Here is a 23807-nt window from a genome sequence, read left to right on the forward strand (position 1 = left end):
GTTCAGAGCACACAAAGTGACCTGACAATTGCCAAAAACAAAGGACGAGCTCTGAGACGTGGGAACTCTGCTGACCGCAATCCCTAATCCTATCACACCACACTAGAGGTAGCCGTGGATTGCGCCTAACGCTCCCTATGCAACTCGGCACAGCCTGAGAAACTAACTAGCCCTGAAGATAGAAAAATAAGCCTACCTTGCCTCAGAGAAATTCCCCAAAGGAAAAGGCAGCCCCCCACATATAATGACTGTGAGTAAGATGAAAATACAAACACAGAGATGAAATAGATTTAGCAAAGTGAGGCCCGACTTACTGAATAGACCGAGGATAGGAAAGATAGCTTTGCGGTCAACACAAAAACCTACAAACAACCACGCAGAGGGGCAAAAAGACCCTCCGCACCGACTAACGGTACGGAGGTGCTCCCTCTGCGTCTCAGAGCTTCCAGCAAGCAAGAAAAACCAATATAGCAAGCTGGACAGAAAAAATAGCAAACAAAAATAACACAAGCAAAACTTAGCTATGCAGGAAAGGCAGGCCACAGGAACGATCCAGGAGGAAGCAAGACCAATACTAGAACATTGACTGGAGGCCAGGATCAAAGCACCAGGTGGAGTTAAATAGAGCAGCACCTAACGACTTAACCTCATCACCTGAGGAAGGAAACTCAGAAGCCGCAGTACCACTCTCATCCACCAAAGGAAGCTCATAAACAGAACCAGCCGAAGTACGACTCTCGACCACAGGAGGGAGCTTGGCCACAGAATTCACAACAGTACCCCCTCCTTGAGGAGGGTTCACCGAACCCTCACCAGAGCCCCCAGGCCGACCAGGATGAGCCACATGAAAGGCACGAACCAGATCGGCAGCATGGACATCAGAGGCAAAGACCCAGGAATTATCTTCCTGACCATAACCCTTCCACTTAACCAGATACTGGAGTTTCCGTCTCGAAACACGAGAATCCAAAATCTTCTCCACTATATACTCCAATTCCCCTTCAACCAAAACCGGAGCAGGAGGATCAATAGATGGAACCACAGGTGCCACGTATCTCCGCAACAATGACCTATGGAACACGTTATGAATGGAAGAAGAAGCTGGAAGAGTCAAACGAAAAGACACAGGATTAAGAACCTCAGAAATCCTATATGGACCAATGAAACGAGGCTTAAATTTAGGAGAGGAAACCTTCATAGGAATATAACGAGATGACAACCAAACCAAATCCCCAACACGAAGTCCGGGACCGACACAGCGCCTGCGGTTAGCGAAACGTTGAGCCTTCTCCTGGGACAAAGTCAGATTGTCCACTACATGAGTCCAAATCTGCTGCAACCTATCCACCACAGTATCCACACCAGGACAGTCCGAAGACTCAACCTGCCCTGAAGAAAAACGGGGGTGGAACCCAGAATTGCAGAAAAACGGCGAAACCAAAGTAGCCGAGCTGGCCCGATTATTAAGGGCGAACTCAGCCAAAGGCAAAAAGGACACCCAATCATCCTGATCAGCAGAAACAAAACATCCCAGATATGTTTCCAAGGTCTGATTGGTTCGTTCAGTCTGGCCATTTGTCTGAGGATGGAAAGCCGAGGAAAAAGACAAATAAATGCCCATCCTAGCACAAAAAGCTCGCCAAAACCTCGAAACAAACTGGGAACCTCTGTCAGAAACGATGTTCTCTGGAATGCCATGTAAACGAACCACATGCTGGAAAAACAACGGCACCAAATCAGAGGAGGAAGGCAATTTAGACAAGGGCACCAAATGGACCATCTTAGAGAAGCGATCACAAACCACCCAAATGACCGACATTCTTTGAGAGACGGGGAGATCCGAAATAAAATCCATAGAGATATGTGTCCAAGGCCTCTTCGGGACCGGCAAGGGCAAAAGCAACCCACTGGCACGAGAACAGCAGGGCTTAGCCCGAGCACAAATCCCACAGGACTGCACAAAAGAACGCACATCCCGCGACAGAGACGGCCACCAAAAGGATCTAGCCACCAAATCTCTGGTACCAAAGATTCCAGGATGACCAGCCAACACCGAACAATGAACCTCAGAGATAACTTTATTCGTCCACCTATCAGGGACAAACAGTTTCTCCGCTGGGCAACGGTCAGGTCTATTAGCCTGAAACTTTTGCAGCACCCGCCGCAAATCAGGGGAGATGGCAGACAAAATTACCCCCTCTTTGAGAACACCCGCCGGCTCAGGCAAACCCGGAGAATCGGGCACAAAACTCCTAGACAGGGCATCCGCCTTCACATTTTTAGAGCCCGGAAGGTACGAAACCACAAAGTCAAAACGGGAGAAAAACTGCGACCAACGAGCCTGTCTAGGATTCAACCGTTTGGCAGACTCGAGATAAGTCAAGTTTTTGTGATCGGTCAAGACCACCACGCGATGCTTAGCTCCTTCAAGCCAATGACGCCACTCCTCGAATGCCCACTTCATGGCTAGCAACTCTCGATTGCCAACATCATAATTTCGCTCAGCAGGCGAAAATTTCCTGGAAAAGAAGGCGCATGGTTTCATCACCGGGCAATCAGAACTTCTCTGCGACAAAACAGCCCCTGCTCCAATTTCGGAAGCATCAACCTCGACCTGGAACGGAAGCGAAACATCTGGTTGGCACAACACAGGGGCCGAAGAAAAACGATGCCTCAACTCCTGAAAAGCTTCCACAGCAGAAGAAGACCAATTGACCACATCAGCACCCTTCTTGGTTAAATCAGTGAACGGTTTAGCAATGCTAGAAAAATTAGCGATGAAGCGACGATAAAAATTAGCAAAGCCCAGGAACTTCTGCAGACTCTTCAGAGATGTTGGCTGAGTCCAATCATAAATGGCCTGAACTTTAACAGGGTCCATCTCGATAGTAGAAGGAGAAAAAATGAACCCCAAAAATAAAATCTGAACACCAAAGAGACACTTTGACCCCTTCACAAACAAAGAATTAGCACGCAGGACCTGGAACACCATTCTGACCTGCTTCACATGAGACTCCCAATCATCCGAGAAGACCAAAATATCATCCACGTATACAATCAGGAATTTATCCAGGTACTCTCGGAAAATGTCATGCATAAAGGACTGAAACACTGATGGAGCATTAGAAAGTCCGAATGGCAAAACCAGGTACTCAAAATGGCCTTCGGGCGTATTAAATGCTGTGTTCCATTCATCGCCCCGTTTAATACGCACAAGATTATACGCACCACGAAGATCTATCTTGGTGAACCAACTAGCCCCCTTAATCCGAGCAAACAAATCAGACAGCAGCGGCAAGGGGTACTGAAATTTGACCGTGATTTTATTTAGAAGGCGGTAATCAATACAAGGTCTCAGCGAACCATCCTTCTTGGCCACAAAAAAGAACCCCGCTCCCAATGGCGACGATGACGGGCGAATATGACCCTTCTCCAAAGACTCCTTCACGTAACTCCGCATAGCGGCGTGCTCAGGTACAGATAAATTAAACAGTCGACCCTTAGGAAACTTACTACTAGGAATCAAATCGATAGCACAATCACAATCCCTATGCGGAGGTAGGGCATTGGACTTGGGCTCATCGAATACATCCCGGTAATCAGACAAGAACTCTGGAACCTCAGAAGGGGTGGATGATGAGATAGACAGAAATGGAACATCACCATGTACCCCCTGACAACCCCAGATGGACACAGACATTGATTTCCAATCCAATACTGGGTTATGGACTTGTAGCCATGGCAACCCCAACACGACCACATCATGCAGATTATGCAACACCAGAAAGCGAATATCCTCCTGGTGCGCAGGAGCCATGCACATGGTCAGCTGGGTCCAATACTGAGGCTTATTCTTGGCCAAAGGCGTAGCATCAATTCCTCTCAATGGAATAGGACACTGCAAGGGCTCCAAGACAAACCCACAGCGCCTAGCAAACTCCAAGTCCATCAAATTCAGGGCAGCGCCTGAATCCACAAATGCCATGACAGAATAGGAAGACAAAGAGCAGATCAAAGTAACGGACAAAAGAAATTTCGACTGTACCGTACCAATGGTGGCAGACCTAGCGAACCGCTTAGTGCGCTTAGGACAATCGGAGATAGCATGAGTGGAATCACCACAGTAGAAACACAGCCCATTCTGACGTCTGTGTTCTTGCCTTTCAGCTCTGGTCAAAGTCCTATCGCACTGCATAGGCTCAGGTTTATGCTCAGATAATACCGCCAAATGGTGCACAGATTTACGCTCGCGCAAGCGTCGACCGATCTGAATGGCCAAAGACATAGACTCATTCAGACCAGCAGGCATAGGAAATCCCACCATGACATCCTTAAGGGCTTCAGAGAGACCCTTTCTGAAAATAGCTGCCAGCGCACATTCATTCCATTGAGTGAGCACGGACCACTTTCTAAACTTCTGACAATAAATCTCTATCTCATCCTGACCCTGACACAGAGCCAGCAAATTTTTCTCTGCCTGATCCACTGAATTAGGTTCGTCGTACAGCAATCCGAGCGCCAGAAAAAACGCATCAATATTACATAATGCAGGATCTCCTGGCGCAAGGGAAAATGCCCAGTCTTGAGGGTCGCCACGTAATAAAGAAATAATGATCTTAACTTGTTGAACTGGGTCACCAGAGGAGCGGGGTTTCAAAGCCAGAAATAGTTTACAATTATTTTTAAAATTCAAAAACTTAGCTCTATCTCCAGAAAATAACTCAGGAATAGGAATTTTAGGTTCTAACGTAGGATTCTGAACCACTAAATCTTGAATATTCTGTACATTTATAGCGAGATTATCCATCAACGAGAACAGACCTTGAATGTCCATGTCCACACCTGTGTTCTGAACCACCCTGATGTAAAGGGGAAAAGAAAGACAGAACACAGTGCAAAGAAAAAAAAATGGTCTCAGAACTTCTCTTTTCCCTCTATTGAGAAGCATTATTACTTTGGGCCTCCAGTACTGTTATGAACAGGTAATTCAGAACCACAATGGACATTGAAGTTCAGAGCACACAAAGTGACCTGACAATTGTCAAAAACAAAGGACGAGCTCTGAGACGTGGGAACTCTGCTGACCGCAATCCCTAATCCTATCACACCACACTAGAGGTAGCCGTGGATTGCGCCTAACACTCCCTATGCAACTCGGCACAGCCTGAGAAACTAACTAGCCCTGAAGATAGAAAAATAAGCCTACCTTGCCTCAGAGAAATTCCCCAAAGGAAAAGGCAGCCCCCCACATATAATGACTGTGAGTAAGATGAAAATACAAACACAGAGATGAAATAGATTTAGCAAAGTGAGGCCCGACTTACTGAATAGACCGAGGATAGGAAAGATAGCTTTGCGGTCAACACAAAAACCTACAAACAACCACGCAGAGGGGCAAAAAGACCCTCCGCACCGACTAACGGTACGGAGGTGCTCCCTCTGCGTCTCAGAGCTTCCAGCAAGCAAGAAAAACCAATATAGCAAGCTGGACAGAAAAAATAGCAAACAAAAATAACACAAGCAAAACTTAGCTATGCAGGAAAGGCAGGCCACAAGAATGATCCAGGAGGAAGCAAGACCAATACTAGAACATTGACTGGAGGCCAGGATCAATGCACCAGGTGGAGTTAAATAGAGCAGCACCTAACGACTTAACCTCATCACCTGAGGAAGGAAACTCAGAAGCCGCAGTACCACTCTCATCCACCAAAGGAAGCTCATAGACAGAACCAGCCGAAGTACCACTCTCGACCACAGGAGGGAGCTTGGCCACAGAATTCACAACAGGAATATAACGAGATGACAACCAAACCAAATCCCCAACACGAAGTCGGGGACCCACACAGCGCCTGCGGTTAGCGAAACGTTGAGCCTTCTCCTGAGACAATGTCAAATTGTCCACCACATGAGTCCAAATCTACTGCAACCTATCCACCACAGTATCCACACCAGGACAGTCAGAAGACTCAACCTGCCCTGAAGAGAAACGAGGATGGAAACCAGAATTGCAGAAAAACGGCAAAACCAAAGTAGCCGAGCTGGCCCGATTATTAAGGGCGAACTCAGCCAAAGGCAAAAAAGACACCCAATCATCCTGACCGGCAGAAACAAAACATCTCAGATATGTTTCCAAGGTCTGATTGGTTCGTTCAGTCTGGCCATTTGTCTGAGGATGGAAAGCCGAGGAAAAAGACAAATCAATGCCCATCCTAGCACAAAAGGCTCGCCAAAACCTCGAAACAAACTGGGAACCTCTGTCAGAAACGATGTTCTCCGGAATGCCATGTAAACGAACCACATGCTGGAAGAACAATGGTACCAAATCAGAGGAGGAAGGCAATTTAGACAAGGGTACCAAATGGACCATCTTCGAGAAGCGATCACAAACAACCCAAATGACCGACATTTTTTGAGAGACGGGGAGATCCGAAATAAAATCCATAGAGATATGTGTCCAGGGCCTCTTCGGGACTGGCAAGGGCAAAAGCAACCCACTGGCACGAGAACAGCAGGGCTTAGCCCGAGCACAAATCCCACAGGACTGCACAAATGAACGCACATCCCGCGACAGAGACGGCCACCAAAAGGATCTAGCCACCAAATCTCTGGTACCAAGATTCCAGGATGACCAGCCAACACCGAACCATGAACCTCAGAGATAACTCTACTCGTCCATTTATCAGGGACAAACAGTTTCTCCGCTGGGCAACGGTCAGGTCTATTAGCCTGAAATTTTTGCAGCACCCGCCGCAAATCAGGGGAGATGGCAGACAAAATTACCCCCTCCTTGAGAACAGCCGCCGGTTCAGACAAACCCGGAGAGTCGGGCACAAAACTCCTAGACAGGGCATCCGCCTTCACATTTTTAGAGCCCGGAAGGTACGAAACCACAAAGTCAAAACGGGAGAAAAACAGCGACCAACGAGCCTGTCTAGGATTCAACCGTTTGGCAGACTCGAGATAAGTCAAGTTCTTATGATCAGTCAAGACCACCACGCGATGCTTAGCTCCTTCAAGCCAATGACGCCACTCCTCGAATGCCCACTTCATGGCCAGCAACTCTCGATTGCCAACATCATAATTACGCTCAGCAGGCGAAAACTTCCTGGAAAAGAAGGCGCATGGTTTCATCACCGAGCCATCAGAACTTCTTTGCGACAAAACAGCCCCTGCTCCAATCTCAGAAGCATCAACCTTGACCTGGAACGGGAGCGAAACATCTGGTTGACACAACACAGGGGCAGAAGAAAAAAGACGCTTCAACTCTTGAAAAGCTTCCACAGCAGCGGAAGACCAATTGACCACATCAGCACCCTTCTTGGTCAAATCAGTCAACGGTTTAGCAACACTAGAAAAATTATTGATGAAGCGACGATAAAAATTAGCAAAGCCCAGGAACTTTTGCAGACTCTTCAGAGATGTCGGCTGAGTCCAATCATAAATGGCCTGAACTTTAACAGGGTCCATCTCGATACTAGAAGGGGAAAAAATGAAACCCAAAAATGAAACCTTCTGAACACCAAAGAGACACTTTGACCCCTTCACAAACAAAGAATTCGCACGCAGGACCTGGAACACCATTCTGACCTGCCTCACGTGAGACTCCCAATCATCCGAGAAGACCAAAATATCATCCAAGTATACAATCAGGAATTTATCCAGGTACTCTCGGAAGATGTCATGCATAAAGGACTGAAACACTGATGGAGCATTAGAAAGCCCGAATGGCATAACCAGGTACTCAAAATGGCTCTCGGGAGTATTAAATGCTGTTTTCCATTCATCGCCCTGTTTAATGCGCACAAGATTATACGCACCACGAAGATCTATCTTGGTGAACCAACTAGCCCCCTTAATCCGAGCAAACAAATCAGACAGCAGCGGCAAGGGGTACTGAAATTTGACCGTGATTTTATTTAGAAGGTGGTAATCAATACAAGGTCTCAGCGAACCATCCTTCTTGGCCACAAAAAAGAACACTGCTCCCAATGGCGATGACGACGGGCGAATATGACCCTTCTCCAAGGATTCCTTTATGTAACTCCGCATAGCGGCGTGCTCAGGCACAGACAAATTAAACAGTCGACCTTTAGGAAACTTACTACCAGGAATCAAATCGATAGCGCAATCACAATCCCTATGCGGAGGTAGGGCACTGGACTTGGGCTCATCAAATACATCCCGGTAATCCGACAAGAACTCTGGGACCTCAGAAGGGGTGGATGATGAAATAGACAGAAATGGAACATCACCATGTACCCCCTAAAAACCCCAGCTGGACACAGACATTGATTTCCAATCCAATACTGGGTTATGGACTTGTAGCCATGGCAACCCCAACACGACCACATCATGCAGATTATGCAACACCAAAAAGCGAATATCCTCTTGATGCGCAGGAGCCATGCACATGGTCAGCTGGGTCCAGTACTGAGGCTTATTCTTGGCCAAAGGCGTAGCATCAATTCCTCTCAATGGAATAGGATACTGCAAGGGCTTCAAGAAAAACCCACTGCGCCTAGCATACTCCAAGTCCATCAAATTCAGGGCAGCGCCTGAATCCACAAATGCCATGACAGAGTAGGATGGCAAAGAGCAAATCAAAGTAATGGACAAAAGAAATTTCGACTGTACCGTACCAATGGTGGCAGAGCTAGCGAACCGCTTAGTGCGCTTAGGACAATCGGAGATAGCATGAGTGGAATCACCACAGTAAAAACACAGCCCATTCCGTCGTCTGTGTTCTTGCCGTTCAGCTCTGGTCAAAGTCCTATTGCATTGCATAGGCTCAGGTTTATGCTCAGATAATACCGCCAAATGGTGCACAGTTTTACGCTCACGTAAGCGTCGATCGATCTGAATGGCCAAAGACATAGACTCATTCAGACCAGCAGGCATAGGAAATCCCACCATGACATCCTTAAGGGCTTCAGAGAGACCCTTTCTGAAAATTGCTGCCAGAGCACATTCATTCCATTGAGTGAGCACAGACCACTTCTTAAATTTCTGACAATATCTCTACCTCATCCTGACCCTGACACAGAGCCAGCAAGATTTTCTCTGCCTGATCCACTGAATTAGGTTCATCATAAAGCAACCCGAGCGCCAGAAAAAACGCATCAATATCACATAATGCAGGATCTCCTGGCGCAAGGGAAAATGCCCAGTCTTGAGGGTCGCCACGTAATAAAGAAATAATGGTCTTTACTTGTTGAACTGGGTCACCAGAGGAGCGGGGTTTCAAAGCCAGAAATAGTTTACAATTATTTTTGAAATTCAGAAACTTAGCTCTATCTCCAGAAAATAACTCAGGAATAGGAATTTTAGGTTCTAACATAGGATTCTGAACCACTAAATCTTGAATGTTCTGAACACTTATAGCGAGATTATCCATCAAAGAGGACAGACCTTGAATGTCCATGTCTACACCTGTGTTCTGAACCACCCTGATGTAAAGGGGAAAAGAAAGACAAAACACAGTGCAAAGAAAAAAAAATGGTCTCAGAACTTCTCTTTTCCCTCTATTGAGAAGCATTAGTACTTTGGGCCTCCAGTACTGTTATGAACAGGTGATTCAGAACCACAATGGACCTAGTGGTTAAGAGCACACAAAGTGACCTGATAGTTACTAACATAGGACGAGCTCTGAGACGTGGGAACTCTGCTGACCGCAATCCCTAATCCTATCATACCACACTAGAGGTAGCCGTGGATTGCGCCTAACGCTCCCTATGCAACTCGGCACAGCCCGAGAAACTAACCAGCCCTGAAGATAGAAAAATAAGCCTACCTTGCCTCAGAGAAATTCCCCAAAGGAAAAGGCAGCCCCCCACATATAATGACTGTGAGTTAAGATGAAAATACAAACACAGAGATGAAATAGATTTAGCAAAGTGAGGCCCGACTTACTGAATAGACCGAGGATAGGAAAGATAGCTTTGCGGTCAGCACAAAAACCTACAAACAACCACGCAGAGGGGTAAAAAGACCCTCCGCACCGACTAACGGTACGGAGGTGCTCCCTCTGCGTCTCAGAGCTTCCAGCAAGCAAGAAAAACCAATATAGCAAGCTGGACAGAAAATATAGCAAACAAAAGTAACACAAGCAAAACTTAGCTTATGCAGGGCAGACAGGCCACAAGAACGATCTAGGAGAGAGCTAGACCAATACTGGAACATTGACTGGAGGCCAGGAACAAAGAACTAGGTGGAGTTAAATAGAGCAGCACCTAACGACTTAACCTCGTCACCTGAGGAAGGAAACTCAGAAGCCGCAGCCCCACTCACATCCACCAGCGGAAGCTCATAGACAAAACCAGCCGAAGTACCACTCACGACCACAGGAGGGAGCTTGACCACAGAATTGACAACAAGAGACACAGACATGCCCTCACATCCTGTAGAGAAAGAGACACGCTCCCACATCCTGTAGAGAAACACAGACACCCCCCCACATCCAGTAGAAAGACACAGACACACTTCCACATCCTGTAGAGAAACACAGACATGTTCCCACTTCCTGTAGAGAGACAAATACATGCCCCCACTTCCTGCAATGAGACACAGACATGCCTCCACTTCCTTTAGAGTGACACAGACATGCCCCCACTTCTCCACTTCCTTTAGAGTGACACAGACATGCCCCCACTTCCTGTAGAAAGACACAGACATGCCTCCACTTCCTGTAGAGTGACACAGACATGCCTCCACTTCCTGTAGAGTGACACGGACATGCTCTCACTTCCTGTAGAGCGACAAGTACATGCCCCCACTTCCTGCAATAAGACACAGACATGCCCCCACTTCCTGTAGATTGACACAGACATGCCTCCACTTCCTGTAGATTGACACAGACATGCCTCCACTTCCTGTAGAGTGACACAGACATGCCTCCACTTCCTGTAGAGTGACACGGACATGCCTCCACTTCCTGTAATCCATCTTGGAGTCTCTACTTTTAGAGAAGGATGACACTTGACAATAGGCAGTAGACAGCAGGTTAGATAGAAGACAGGCACTCATTGCCTAGCACTTTGTAGTGATTTTTCAGGTGTAAAATTGCTAAATGTTTATTTAAATTGATTTGAAGACTGTCCATTTATGACATTATCTATCAAATTAGATCTGGTTGAAATGCTGCAATCATGCAAGATTATAATTGCCTCTAAAGGTCCTTTCTGTGTCCATTCTCAGGTCCCATTGAGCACGTCCACCTGAGAGTGCCCTTCGTTGCCATCCGAAACAAAGAAGTTAACATCAGTGCTGTGGTTTGGCCGTCTCATCCCGGGACTCTCACTTACTTTTGGTGGATTGGGAACAATACCAAGGTACGATGGACAAGTCTTATCCGTCTTGTATGGGCATCACCACCAACGAGTAGAATTGTGCTAATGTTGGAATCGTGGGCTCAGTAAGCTTCAGACATGTTTGATTTAACATGGTGACTCCGCTCGACGTGCGGGAGGGATGGGAAGACATGGAGATGTGATTCAGTATTCGAGACAAGAACGTAACGGCTCGATGTAGCTTTTAAGACAGGCCCGAGGATTAATGAAGCACGCCTGCTCGCTTTTAACGAGTCTGTCGCATGATCTACAACATAGGTTATCCACCTTATAAATCCTATCACCCGCCTCATTTGTAAAGTCATAAATTATTCGAGGGTTTTCTTTTTATCCTTGCCTTGATTAAAGAGGCGATCTTTCATTTAAATTAGAGATGGAATCCATCTTTTTTATGGTTATGGGAAGACTTTTCGTCAGTCACTGTGAGACGTATAGGGAGGACTGTCTCTTGGTTTAATGGCTTATTTTATAATGACATTGATGTCCTGGGAGAAGATTCAGGAGTGACGGGAGGGTAAAACCAGTCTAATGGGTTTGCAAATTGTTTATCCGGTTCATTAGGGGTGTTTAGTGGAACACAAAAACATAGGCAACAATGTATCGAAAACTATAGAGGGGTTTCTTAGTTATGTAAGGTATAGGTATTCCTTAAAGGGCCTGAGCATCACTTAAAGGATGTGCTGATGAAAGCAACCCTTCATATGCCCCCGGAGGGTATACAAACATCGAACCGCGACCATCTATGAGCCTCAACAGAACGCTCCAGTTTTGGTGAGTTTGAGCCAATAACATATCTATTCATTTTTGAATGACCACCAGCCATAACTCCCTCATCAAAATTAGCCAGTGGTGCCAATAGTTTCAGTCTGAATATGAAATTATCGAAAAAGCTAAATATTGACATAAAATTCAAAAATTTGCATGGGTCTGCTGTGTGTGTGTGTAGTGAGACAACCAATTTTATTCATGCACATTATAGAATTTAAAGTGAACCTTGATCTTTTCTTCACAATTTCAAAGTGATCTTGTTAAGCCTGTAACCAGCAGCAGAACTGTATGGGTCCTAATATAACAAGAAAAATAACACCAGTCTTGTATTAATCCGATGTACCAGCGCTGAGAAATCAAGCTCTGAACCCACATGCAAATTAGAAAGGCGATGCAATGTGGGGGCGTGGCCATGTACCATGTAGAGCGGATTGACACCCCCCCCCCCCAATATACTTACAGGAAAATTTGCATGTGGCTTTGAAACTTGATTTCTCAGCCCTGGCTGTTGTGAATTCTGTGGCTGAGTTCACTTCTGTGGTCACAAGTGGTATTGCAGTCTCTGGGCTTCCTCCCTCAGGTGTTTTGGTGAGCTCGTTGGCTGCCTTGCTATTTAGCTCCACCTGAGTCTGTCTTCCTTGCTCCTTGTCAATGTTCCAGTGTTGGATCTGAGCTACTGCATCTTTCCTTGGGCCTGCTGCTCTGCTAGATAAGTGCTTCTAGTTTGTTTTCTGTTTTTTCTGTCCAGCTTGTTATTATCTTTTGCTGGAAGCTCTGAGAAGCAAAGGGGTGCACCGCCGTGCTGTTAGTTCGGCACGGTGGGTCTTTTTTGCCCCTTTGCGTGGTTTTCGTTTTAGGGTTTTTTGTAGACTGCATAGTTCTCTTTGCTATCCTCGCTCTGTCTAGAATATCGGGCCTCACTTTGCTGAATCTATTTCATTCCTACGTTTGTCTTTTCATCTTGCTAACAGTCATTATATGTGGGGGCTGCCTATTCCTTTGGGGTATTTCTCTGAGGTAAGTCAGGCTTGTATTTCTATCTTCAGGCTAGTCAGCTCCTCAGGCAGTGCCGAGTTGCATAGGTAGTTGATAGGCGCAATCCACTGCTGCTTCCAGTTGTGTGAGGACAGTTCAGGTACTGCAGTCTACAGAGATTCCACGTCTCAGAGCTCGTCCTATTGTTTTGGGTTTTTGCCAGATCTCTGTATGTGCGCTGATTACTGCACGCTGTGTTGCCTGATTGCCAGCCATAACAGTACAAGGAGCCAATTCAATGATTTCCAATAGAGGGAAAAAAGAAATCCTGACATCATTTTTTTTTCTTAGCTCTGTCTTCAGTCTTTTTTTTCCCCTAGACATTAGAGTGCTTCAGGACACAGCTGTGGACATGGATATTCAGGGTCTGTGCTCCTCAATGGATAATCTCGTTGTAAATGTACAAAAGATTCAAGATACTATTGATCAGAAATCGATGCTAGAACCAAGAATTCCGATTCCTGATTTGTTTTTTGGTGACAGAACTAAGTTCCTGAGCTTCAGAAATAATTGTAAGCTATTTTTGGCCTTGAAACCTCATTCTTCTGGTAATCCTATTCAACAGGTTTTGATTATTATTTCTTTTTTGCGCGGCGACCCACAGGACTGGGCGTTTTCTCTTGCACCAGGAGATTCTGCATTGAGTAATATTGATGCATTTTTCCAGGCGCTGGGATTGCTTTACGATGAGCCTAATTCAGTGGATCAAGCTGAGAAAAATCTGCTGGCTTTATGCCAGGGTCAGGATGATGTAGAAGTATATTGTCAGAAATTTAGAAAATGGTCAGTACTCACTCTGTGGAATGAATCTGCACTAGCGGCTTTGTTCAGAAAGGGTCTCTCTGAAGCTCTTAAGGATGTAATGGTGGGATTTCCTATGCCTGCTGGTTTGAATGAGTCTATGTCCTTGGCCATTCAGATCGGTCGTCGCTTGCGCGAGCGTAAATCTGTGCACCATCTGGCGGTATTGTCTGAGAGTAAGCCTGAGCCTATGCAGTGCAACAGGACTATGACTAAAGTAGAACGGCACGAACACAGACGTCTGAACAGACTGTGTTTCTATTGTGGTGATTCTACTCATGCTATTTCTAATTGTCCTAAACGCACTAGGCGGTTCGATAGCTCTGCCGTTATTGGTACTGTACAGTCCAAATTCCTTTTGTCCATTACCTTAATGTGCTCTTTGTCATCATATTCTGTCATGGCGTTTGTGGATTCAGGCGCTGCCCTGAATCTGATGGATTTGGATTATGCTAAACGTTGTGGATTTTTCTTGGAGCCTTTGCGGTGTCCTATTCCGTTGAGAGGAATTGATGCTACACCTCTGGCCAAGAATAAGCCTCAGTACTGGGCCCAGCTGACCATGTGCATGGCTCCTGCACATCAGGAAGTTATTCGCTTTTTGGTACTGCATAATTTGCATGATGTGGTCGTGTTGGGGTTGCCATGGCTACAAACCCATAATCCAGTATTGGATTGGAACTCTATGTCGGTAACCAGCTGGGGTTGTCAGGGAGTACATGGTGATGTTCCATTTTTGTCTATTTCGTCATCCATTCCTTCTGACATCCCAGAGTTCTTGTCGGACTTTCAGGATGTATTTGAAGAGTCCAAGTCTGATGCCCTTCCTCCGCATAGGAATTGTGATTGTGCTATCGATTTGATTCCTGGTAGTAAATTCCCTAAGGGTCGTTTATTTAATTTGTCCGTACCTGAACACACCGCTATGCGCAGTTATGTGAAGGAGTCCCTGGAGAAGGGACATATTCGCCCATCGTCGTCACCATTGGGAGCAGGGTTCTTTTTTGTAGCCAAGAAGGATGGTTCGCTAAGACCGTGTATTGATTACCGCCTTCTTAATAAGATCACTGTTAAGTTTCAGTATCCCTTGCCATTGATTTCTGACTTGTTTGCTCGGATTAAGGGGGCTAGTTGGTTTACTAAGATTGATCTTCGTGGTGCGTATAATCTGGTGAGAATCAGGCAGGGAGATGAATGGAAAACGGCATTTAATACGCCCGAGGGTCATTTTGAGTATCTGGTGATGCCGTTCGGACTTGCCAATGCTCCATCTGTTTTTCAGTCTTTTATGCATGACATTTTTCGTGAGTATCTGGATAAATTCTTGATTGTTTACTTGGATGACATTTTGATCTTCTCAGATGATTGGGAGTCTCATGTAAAGCAAGTCAGAATGGTTTTCCAGGTACTGCGTGCTAATTCCTTGTTCGTGAAGGGATCAAAGTGTCTCTTCGGTGTGCAGAAAGTTTCATTTTTGGGGTTCATCTTTTCCCCTTCTACTATCGAGATGGATCCGGTTAAGGTTCAGGCCATTCAGGATTGGACTCAGCCGACATCTCTAAAAAGTTTGCAGAAATTCCTGGGCTTTGCTAATTTTTATCGTCGCTTCATCTGTAATTTTTCTAGCATTGCCAGACCATTGACCGATTTGACCAAGAAGGGTGCTGATTTGGTTAATTGGTCTTCTGCTGCCGTGGAAGCTTTTCAGGAGTTGAAGCGTCGTTTTTCTTCTGCCCCTGTGTTGTGTCAACCTGATGTTTCTCTTCCGTTCCAGGTCGAGGTTGATGCTTCTGAGATTGGTGCAGGGGCGGTTTTGTCACAGAGAGGTTCTGGTTGCTCAGTGTTCAAACCATGTGCTTTCTTTTCCAGGAAATTTTCTGCTGCTGAGCGTAATTATGATGTGGGCAACCGAGAGTTGCTGGCCATGAAGTGGGCATTCGAGGAGTGGCGTCATTGGCTTGAGGGTGCTAAGCATCGCGTGGTGGTTTTGACTGATCATAAGAACCTTACTTATCTTGAGTCTGCCAAGCGCTTGAATCCTAGACAGGCCCGTTGGTCGTTATTTTTTGCTCGTTTTGATTTTGTGATTTCATACCTTCCGGGCTCTAAAAATGTGAAGGCGGATGCTCTGTCTAGGAGTTTTGTGCCCGACTCTCCGGGGTTATCTGAGCCGGCGAGTATCCTCAAGGAAGGAGTCATTGTGTCTGCCATCTCCCCTGATTTGCGGAGAGTGTTGCAGAAATTTCAGGCTAATAAACCTGATCGTTGTCCGGCCGAGAAACTGTTCGTCCCTGATAGGTGGACTAGTAAAGTTATCTCTGAACTTCATTGTTCGGTGCTGGCCGGTCATCCAGGAATCTTTGGTACTAGGGAGTTGGTTGCTAGATCCTTCTGGTGGCCATCTCTGTCGCGGGATGTGCGTGCTTTTGTGCAGTCCTGTGGAATTTGTGCTAGGGCTAAGCCCTGCTGTTCACGTGCCAGTGGGTTGCTTTTGCCCTTGCCGGTCCCGAAGAGGCCTTGGACACATATTTCGATGGATTTCATTTCTGACCTTCCCGTTTCTCAAAAGATGTCTGTCATTTGGGTGGTCTGTGATCGCTTTTCTAAAATGGTCCATCTGGTGCCCTTGGTTAAATTGCCTTCCTCCTCTGATTTGGTGCCTTTGTTCTTCCAGCATGTGGTTCGTTTACATGGCATTCCTGAGAATATTGTTTCTGACAGAGGTTCCCAGTTTGTCTCAAGGTTCTGGCGAGCCTTTTGTGGTAGGATGGGCATTGACCTATCTTTTTCCTCGGCCTTCCATCCTCAGACTAATGGCCAGACCGAACGAACCAATCAGACCTTGGAAACATATCTGAGATGTTTTGTTTCCGCTGACCAGGATGATTGGGTGTCATTTTTGCCGTTGGCTGAGTTCGCCCTTAATAATCGGGCCAGCTCGGCTACCTTGGTCTCTCCATTTTTCTGCAATTCTGGGTTCCATCCTCGTTTCTCTTCAGGACAGGTTGAGTCTTCGGACTGTCCTGGTGTGGATTATGTGGTGGACAGGTTGCAGCAGATCTGGACTCAGGTAGTGGACAATTTGACCTTGTCCCAGGAGAAGGCTCAGCTTTTCGCTAATCGCAGACGCCGTGTGGGACCCCGACTTCGTGTTGGGGATCTGGTTTGGTTATCTTCTCGTCATATACCTATGAAGGTTTCCTCTCCTAAATTTAAACCTCGTTTTATTGGTCCGTATAGGATTTCTGAGATTCTCAATCCGGTGTCTTTTCGTCTGACCCTCCCAGACTCCTTTTCCATACATAATGTATTCCATAGGTCGTTGTTGAGGAGATACGTGGCACCTATGGTTCCATCTGTGGAGCCTCCTGCCCCTGTTTTGGTGGAGGGGGAATTGGAGTATATTGTGGAGAAGATTTTGGATTCTCGTGTCTCTAGACGGAAACTCCAGTATCTGGTCAAATGGAAGGGTTATGCTCAGGAAGATAATTCCTGGGTTTTTGCCTCTGATGTCCATGCCCCAGATCTTGTTCGTGCCTTTCATGTGGCTCATCCTGGTCGGCCTGGGGGTTCTGGTGAGGGTTCGGTGACCCCTCCTCAAGGGGGGGGTACTGTTGTGAATTCTGTGGCTGAGTTCACTTCTGTGGTCACAAGTGGTATTGCAGTCTCTGGGCTTCCTCCCTCAGGTGTTTTGGTGAGCTCGTTGGCTGCCTTGCTATTTAGCTCCACCTGAGTCTGTCTTCCTTGCTCCTTGTCAATGTTCCAGTGTTGGATCTGAGCTACTGCATCTTTCATTGGGCCTGCTGCTCTGCTAGATAAGTGCTTCTAGTTTGTTTTCTGTTTTTTCTGTCCAGCTTGTTATTATTAGAGTTGAGCGACCTTGACCTTTTTAGAGTCGAGCCGGGTTTTGCGAAACCCGACTATGTCCAAAGTCGGGTCGAGTGAAATCGGCCGATTATGACGTAAAGTCGGGATCGACCGAAACACGAAACCCAATGCAAGTCAATGGGGCAGCATAGTCGGCAGTGAGTGGGGGCCAGGAAAACACCTAGAGTGCCCATTTTAATGTCAAAACCATCCATTCTTCTTAATGAAGCTTGTCAAGCGTAATTTACCTTAAAATAATTGGAAGGCATTTGAAATTGGGGGTCATTTGGCTAAAGTTGTGGGGGGTAGGGCTGGTTCAAGTAATTAGTGGGCCCAGTAAATCTGGACCACGTCACGGCAGTGGAGCAGGGAGAGGTAAGTATTTCAACTTTGCAAGTGCTGTGATCCTGAGCAAGCAGGGGGGGCCCACTCGTTGGCATTGGCACTGGCACAGGGCCCCTCAAAGTACAGCGGTGTGTTTGCACGGCGGGGGCGCCTCCCACCGGCAGCAACACTTTTGCGTACTATGAGAGGCCCTGTGCCAGTGACGTCGCCAACTAGTATTCCTCCCCCCACCTGATGAAGGAACCTGCACTTTCATCTGCACCTTCCTCTTTGTCCCCGTGTAAGGTGGTATGGTATGCGGGAAGAGCAACCTGACTTTCAGCAGGGTCACAATGTTGTTGTGTAGCGTGCACGGGGAATGTTGCGTTATGGGTCAATGTACCAGCAGACTCATCTATCACTGGCTGGGCAATGGGCACGATGAAGTGGAAACACAGATATAGGCCCAAAGAATAAAGTGGGCTAAATGCAGTTCAAAATTGGTAACACAGGAATAACCAGGGGGCATTGCAGTGGAGGACAACTGGAATGAGAGGCTGACACAGAGAGTAGGGCCAAATCAGTAAGTAGTCGAAATGCAGTTCAAAATTGGCAACCGTAGTAAACAGGCGGCACAGCTTTGTTCAGTGGAGGAGAACAGCAAGGAGTGGCAGACACCGATAGTAGGCCCCAACCCAACTAGTAGGCCAAATGCAGTCTAACATTAACAACTACTTAACGAGAGGCTGAAAATGGAATTTCAGGACAGGAAACCAGGAGAACAGCAAGGAGTGGCAGACACCGATAGTAGGCCCCAAACCAACTAGTACGCCAAATGCAGTTGTTCCATTTAACCACAATTTAATGAGAGCCTGAAGATAGAAGCTCAGGAAAGGCAACCTGGGGAACACCTTGGAGTGTAACACACCATCTCTCTCCACCCCATACCCATTTTGTAGGCCTAATGCTGTGTACTTTTCTACAACTACTAAACGAGAGTCGGAAGATCGAAGCAATGGCGAGGAAACCTGGAGAACACCTTGGAGTGTAACACACCATCTCTCTCCACCCCATTCCCCATTTTTTAGGCCTAATGCAGCCTACTTTCCGACACCTACTAAACGAGAGCATGAAGATCGAAGCTCAGGAAAGGCAACCTGGGGAACACCTTGGAGTGTAACAACAACCTCTCTCTACACCACGGAAGGGCTGATTCTTAGGAAGGAAGGCTGTTGTAAATAAGCATTGCGCGTCCGAGGGTGATTATATTCTTATTCGGTATCTACTCACCCTCGGACGCGCCATGCTTCTTGATTTGTAATTAATGTTTATTTGCAATGTGCTTTTGACTTACTCAATTATTTTTTTAATTATTGATTTTATTAAATTAATAGTTTAACATCTTATTGGAAATAATTTAAAGGAGACGCGACAGGACAACACTCGGTGGATGCCATATCTGTGTTAACAACTCCAAAAAACTTTCAGTTAACTTCTTGCAGGAGAAAGAAATTGTAGCTGTTGGACCTTTGTAGTACAGTTCCAGATATTTGTTGTGTGTTTGTTTTGATTGTTAAAATGTCTGCATTTGAGATCTCAACACGATCTTATTTTTTATAATCAAATTAATTTTTTAAATATTTTATTAGGTTGGTTCAAGGGGTACACGGGCCGCAGTAGACAGGTCAGTGGAGGCCTAGTGGAAGGAGGGACCGCAGATGCGCCACTGTTTCACCCATACACAATTAGTAGGCCTAATGCAGCGTAGTTTCCAACAGCTACTAAACGAGAGCCGGAAGATCGAAGCTCAGGAAAGGCAACCTGGGGAACACCTTGGAGTGTAACAACAACCTCTCTCTACACCACGGAAGGGCTGATTCTTAGGAAGGAAGGCTGTTGTAAATAAGCATTGCGCGTCCGAGGGTGATTATATTCTTATTCGGTATCTACTCACCCTCGGACGCGCCATGCTTCTTGATTTGTAATTAATGTTTATTTGCAATGTGCTTTTGACTTACTCAATTATTTTTTTAATTATTGATTTTATTAAATTAATAGTTTAACATCTTATTGGAAATAATTTAAAGGAGACGCGACAGGACAACACTCGGTGGATGCCATATCTGTGTTAACAACTCCAAAAAACTTTCAGTTAACTTCTTGCAGGAGAAAGAAATTGTAGCTGTTGGACCTTTGTAGTACAGTTCCAGATATTTGTTGTGTGTTTGTTTTGATTGTTAAAATGTCTGCATTTGAGATCTCAACACGATCTTATTTTTTATAATCAAATTAATTTTTTAAATATTTTATTAGGTTGGTTCAAGGGGTACACGGGCCGCAGTAGACAGGTCAGTGGAGGCCTAGTGGAAGGAGGGACCGCAGATGCGCCACTGTTTCACCCATACACAATTAGTAGGCCTAATGCAGCGTAGTTTCCAACAGCTACTAAACGAGAGCCGGAAGATCGAAGCTCAGGAAAGGCAACCTGGGGAACACCTTGGAGTGTAACAACAACCTCTCTCTACACCACGGAAGGGCTGATTCTTAGGAAGGAAGGCTGTTGTAAATAAGCATTGCGCGTCCGAGGGTGATTATATTCTTATTCGGTATCTACTCACCCTCGGACGCGCCATGCTTCTTGATTTGTAATTAATGTTTATTTGCAATGTGCTTTTGACTTACTCAATAATTTTTTTAATTATTGATTTTATTAAATTAATAGTTTAACATCTTATTGGAAATAATTTAAAGGAGACGCGACAGGACAACACTCGGTGGATGCCATATCTGTGTTAACAACTCCAAAAAACTTTCAGTTAACTTCTTGCAGGAGAAAGAAATTGTAGCTGTTGGACCTTTGTAGTACAGTTCCAGATATTTGTTGTGTGTTTGTTTTGATTGTTAAAATGTCTGCATTTGAGATCTCAACACGATCTTATTTTTTATAATCAAATTAATTTTTTAAATATTTTATTAGGTTGGTTCAAGGGGTACACGGGCCGCAGTAGACAGGTCAGTGGAGGCCTAGTGGAAGGAGGGACCGCAGACAGGCATCGAAGGCCTAAAATAATCACACATGGCTGTAGGCAATTTTAAATTGGTTCCAGGGGTACACGGGCAGCAGTGGTGTGGTCAGTGGAGGCCTAGTGGAAGGAGTGACCACAGACAGGCATCGAAGGCCTAAAATATTAACACATGGCTGTAGGCAATTTTAAATTGGTTCCAGGGGTACTTGGGCAGCAGTGCCCTGGTCAGTGTAGTAGTAGTTGAAAGAATGGACCGCAGACAGGCATCGAAGGCCTAAAATAAAAAAATTGGGCTGGCTGTAGGCAATTTTAAATTGGTTCCAGGGTTACACGGGCAGCAGTGGTGTGGTCAGTGGAGGCCTAGTGGAAGGAGTGACCGCAGACAGGCATCGAAGGCCTAAAATAATCACACATGGCTGTAGGCAATTTTAAATTGGTTCCAGGGGTACACGGGCAGCAGTGGTGTGGTCAGTGGAGGCCTAGTGGAAGGAGTGACCACAGACAGGCATCGAAGGCCTAAAATATTAACACATGGCTGTAGGCAATTTTAAATTGGTTCCAGGGGTACTTGGGCAGCAGTGCCCTGGTCAGTGTAGTAGTAGTTGAAAGAATGGACCGCAGACAGGCATCGAAGGCCTAAAATAAAAAAATTGGGCTGGCTGTAGGCAATTTTAAATTGGTTCCAGGGGTACACGGGCAGCAGTGGTGTGGTCAGTGGAGGCCTAGTGGAAGGAGTGACCGCAGACAGGCATCGAAGGCCTAAAATAATAACACATGGCTGTAGGCAATTTTAAATTGGTTCCAGGGTTACACGGGCAGCAGTGGTGTGGTCAGTGGAGGCCTAGTGGAAGGAGTGACCGCAGACAGGCATCGAAGGCCTAAAATAATCACACATGGCTGTAGGCAATTTTAAATTGGTTCCAGGGGTACACGGGCAGCAGTGGTGTGGTCAGTGGAGGCCTAGTGGAAGGAGTGACCACAGACAGGCATCGAAGGCCTAAAATATTAACACATGGCTGTAGGCAATTTTAAATTGGTTCCAGGGGTACACGGGCAGCAGTGGTCTGGTCAGTGGAAGTCTAGTGGAAGGAGTGACCGCAGACAGGCTTCCAAGGCCTAACATAACAAAATTGGGCTGGCTGTAGGCACTTTAAATTGGTTCCAGGGGCACATGGGCAGCAGTGGTCTGGTCAGTGGAAGTCTAGTGGAAGGAGTGACCACAGACAGGCTTCCAAGGCCTAACATAACAAAATTGGGCTGGCTGTAGGCACTTTAAATTGGTTCCAGGGGTACATGGGCAGCAGTGTATGGTCAGTGGAAGTCTAGTGGAAGGAGTGACGGCAGACAGTCTTCGAAGGCCTAACATAACAAAATTGGGCTGGCTGTAGGCACTTTAAATTGGTTCCAGGGGTACATGGGCAGCAGTGCCCTGGTCAGTGTAGTAGTAGTTGAAAGAATGGACCGCAGACAGGCATCGAAGGCCTAAAATAAAAAAATTGGGCTGGCTGTAGGCAATTTTAAATTGGTTCCAGGGTTACACGGGCAGCAGTGGTGTGGTCAGTGGAGGCCTAGTGGAAGGAGTGACCGCAGACAGGCATCGAAGGCCTAAAATAATCACACATGGCTGTAGGCAATTTTAAATTGGTTCCAGGGGTACACGGGCAGCAGTGGTGTGGTCAGTGGAGGCCTAGTGGAAGGAGTGACCACAGACAGGCATCGAAGGCCTAAAATATTAACACATGGCTGTAGGCAATTTTAAATTGGTTCCAGGGGTACTTGGGCAGCAGTGCCCTGGTCAGTGTAGTAGTAGTTGAAAGAATGGACCGCAGACAGGCATCGAAGGCCTAAAATAAAAAAATTGGGCTGGCTGTAGGCAATTTTAAATTGGTTCCAGGGGTACACGGGCAGCAGTGGTGTGGTCAGTGGAGGCCTAGTGGAAGGAGTGACCGCAGACAGGCATCGAAGGCCTAAAATAATAACACATGGCTGTAGGCAATTTTAAATTGGTTCCAGGGTTACACGGGCAGCAGTGGTGTGGTCAGTGGAGGCCTAGTGGAAGGAGTGACCGCAGACAGGCATCGAAGGCCTAAAATAATCACACATGGCTGTAGGCAATTTTAAATTGGTTCCAGGGGTACACGGGCAGCAGTGGTGTGGTCAGTGGAGGCCTAGTGGAAGGAGTGACCACAGACAGGCATCGAAGGCCTAAAATATTAACACATGGCTGTAGGCAATTTTAAATTGGTTCCAGGGGTACACGGGCAGCAGTGGTCTGGTCAGTGGAAGTCTAGTGGAAGGAGTGACCGCAGACAGGCTTCCAAGGCCTAACATAACAAAATTGGGCTGGCTGTAGGCACTTTAAATTGGTTCCAGGGGTACATGGGCAGCAGTGGTCTGGTCAGTGGAAGTCTAGTGGAAGGAGTGACCGCAGACAGGCTTCCAAGGCCTAACATAACAAAATTGGGCTGGCTGTAGGCACTTTAAATTGGTTCCAGGGGTACATGGGCAGCAGTGTATGGTCAGTGGAAGTCTAGTGGAAGGAGTGACGGCAGACAGTCTTCGAAGGCCTAACATAACAAAATTGGGCTGGCTGTAGGCACTTTAAATTGGTTCCAGGGGTACATGGGCAGCAGTGTATGGT

The 23807-nt window shown here is 46.3% G+C and overlaps 1 protein-coding gene across 1 annotated transcript in view; it reads left to right on the top strand.

The window, feature by feature from the left end:
• SORCS3 (sortilin related VPS10 domain containing receptor 3) overlaps window positions 1–23807 on the top strand; it is a 770211-nt gene that overhangs the window by 713617 nt on the left and 32787 nt on the right. Inside the window, exon 20 of the mRNA XM_069754246.1 lies at window positions 11194–11327. Coding sequence (XP_069610347.1) covers window positions 11194–11327 — 134 coding nt within the window. The remainder of the gene's footprint in view (window positions 1–11193; window positions 11328–23807) is intronic.

This window comes from Ranitomeya imitator, chromosome 2 (assembly GCF_032444005.1).
Source record: "Ranitomeya imitator isolate aRanImi1 chromosome 2, aRanImi1.pri, whole genome shotgun sequence".
NCBI classification, from domain to species: Eukaryota; Metazoa; Chordata; class Amphibia; order Anura; family Dendrobatidae; genus Ranitomeya; species Ranitomeya imitator.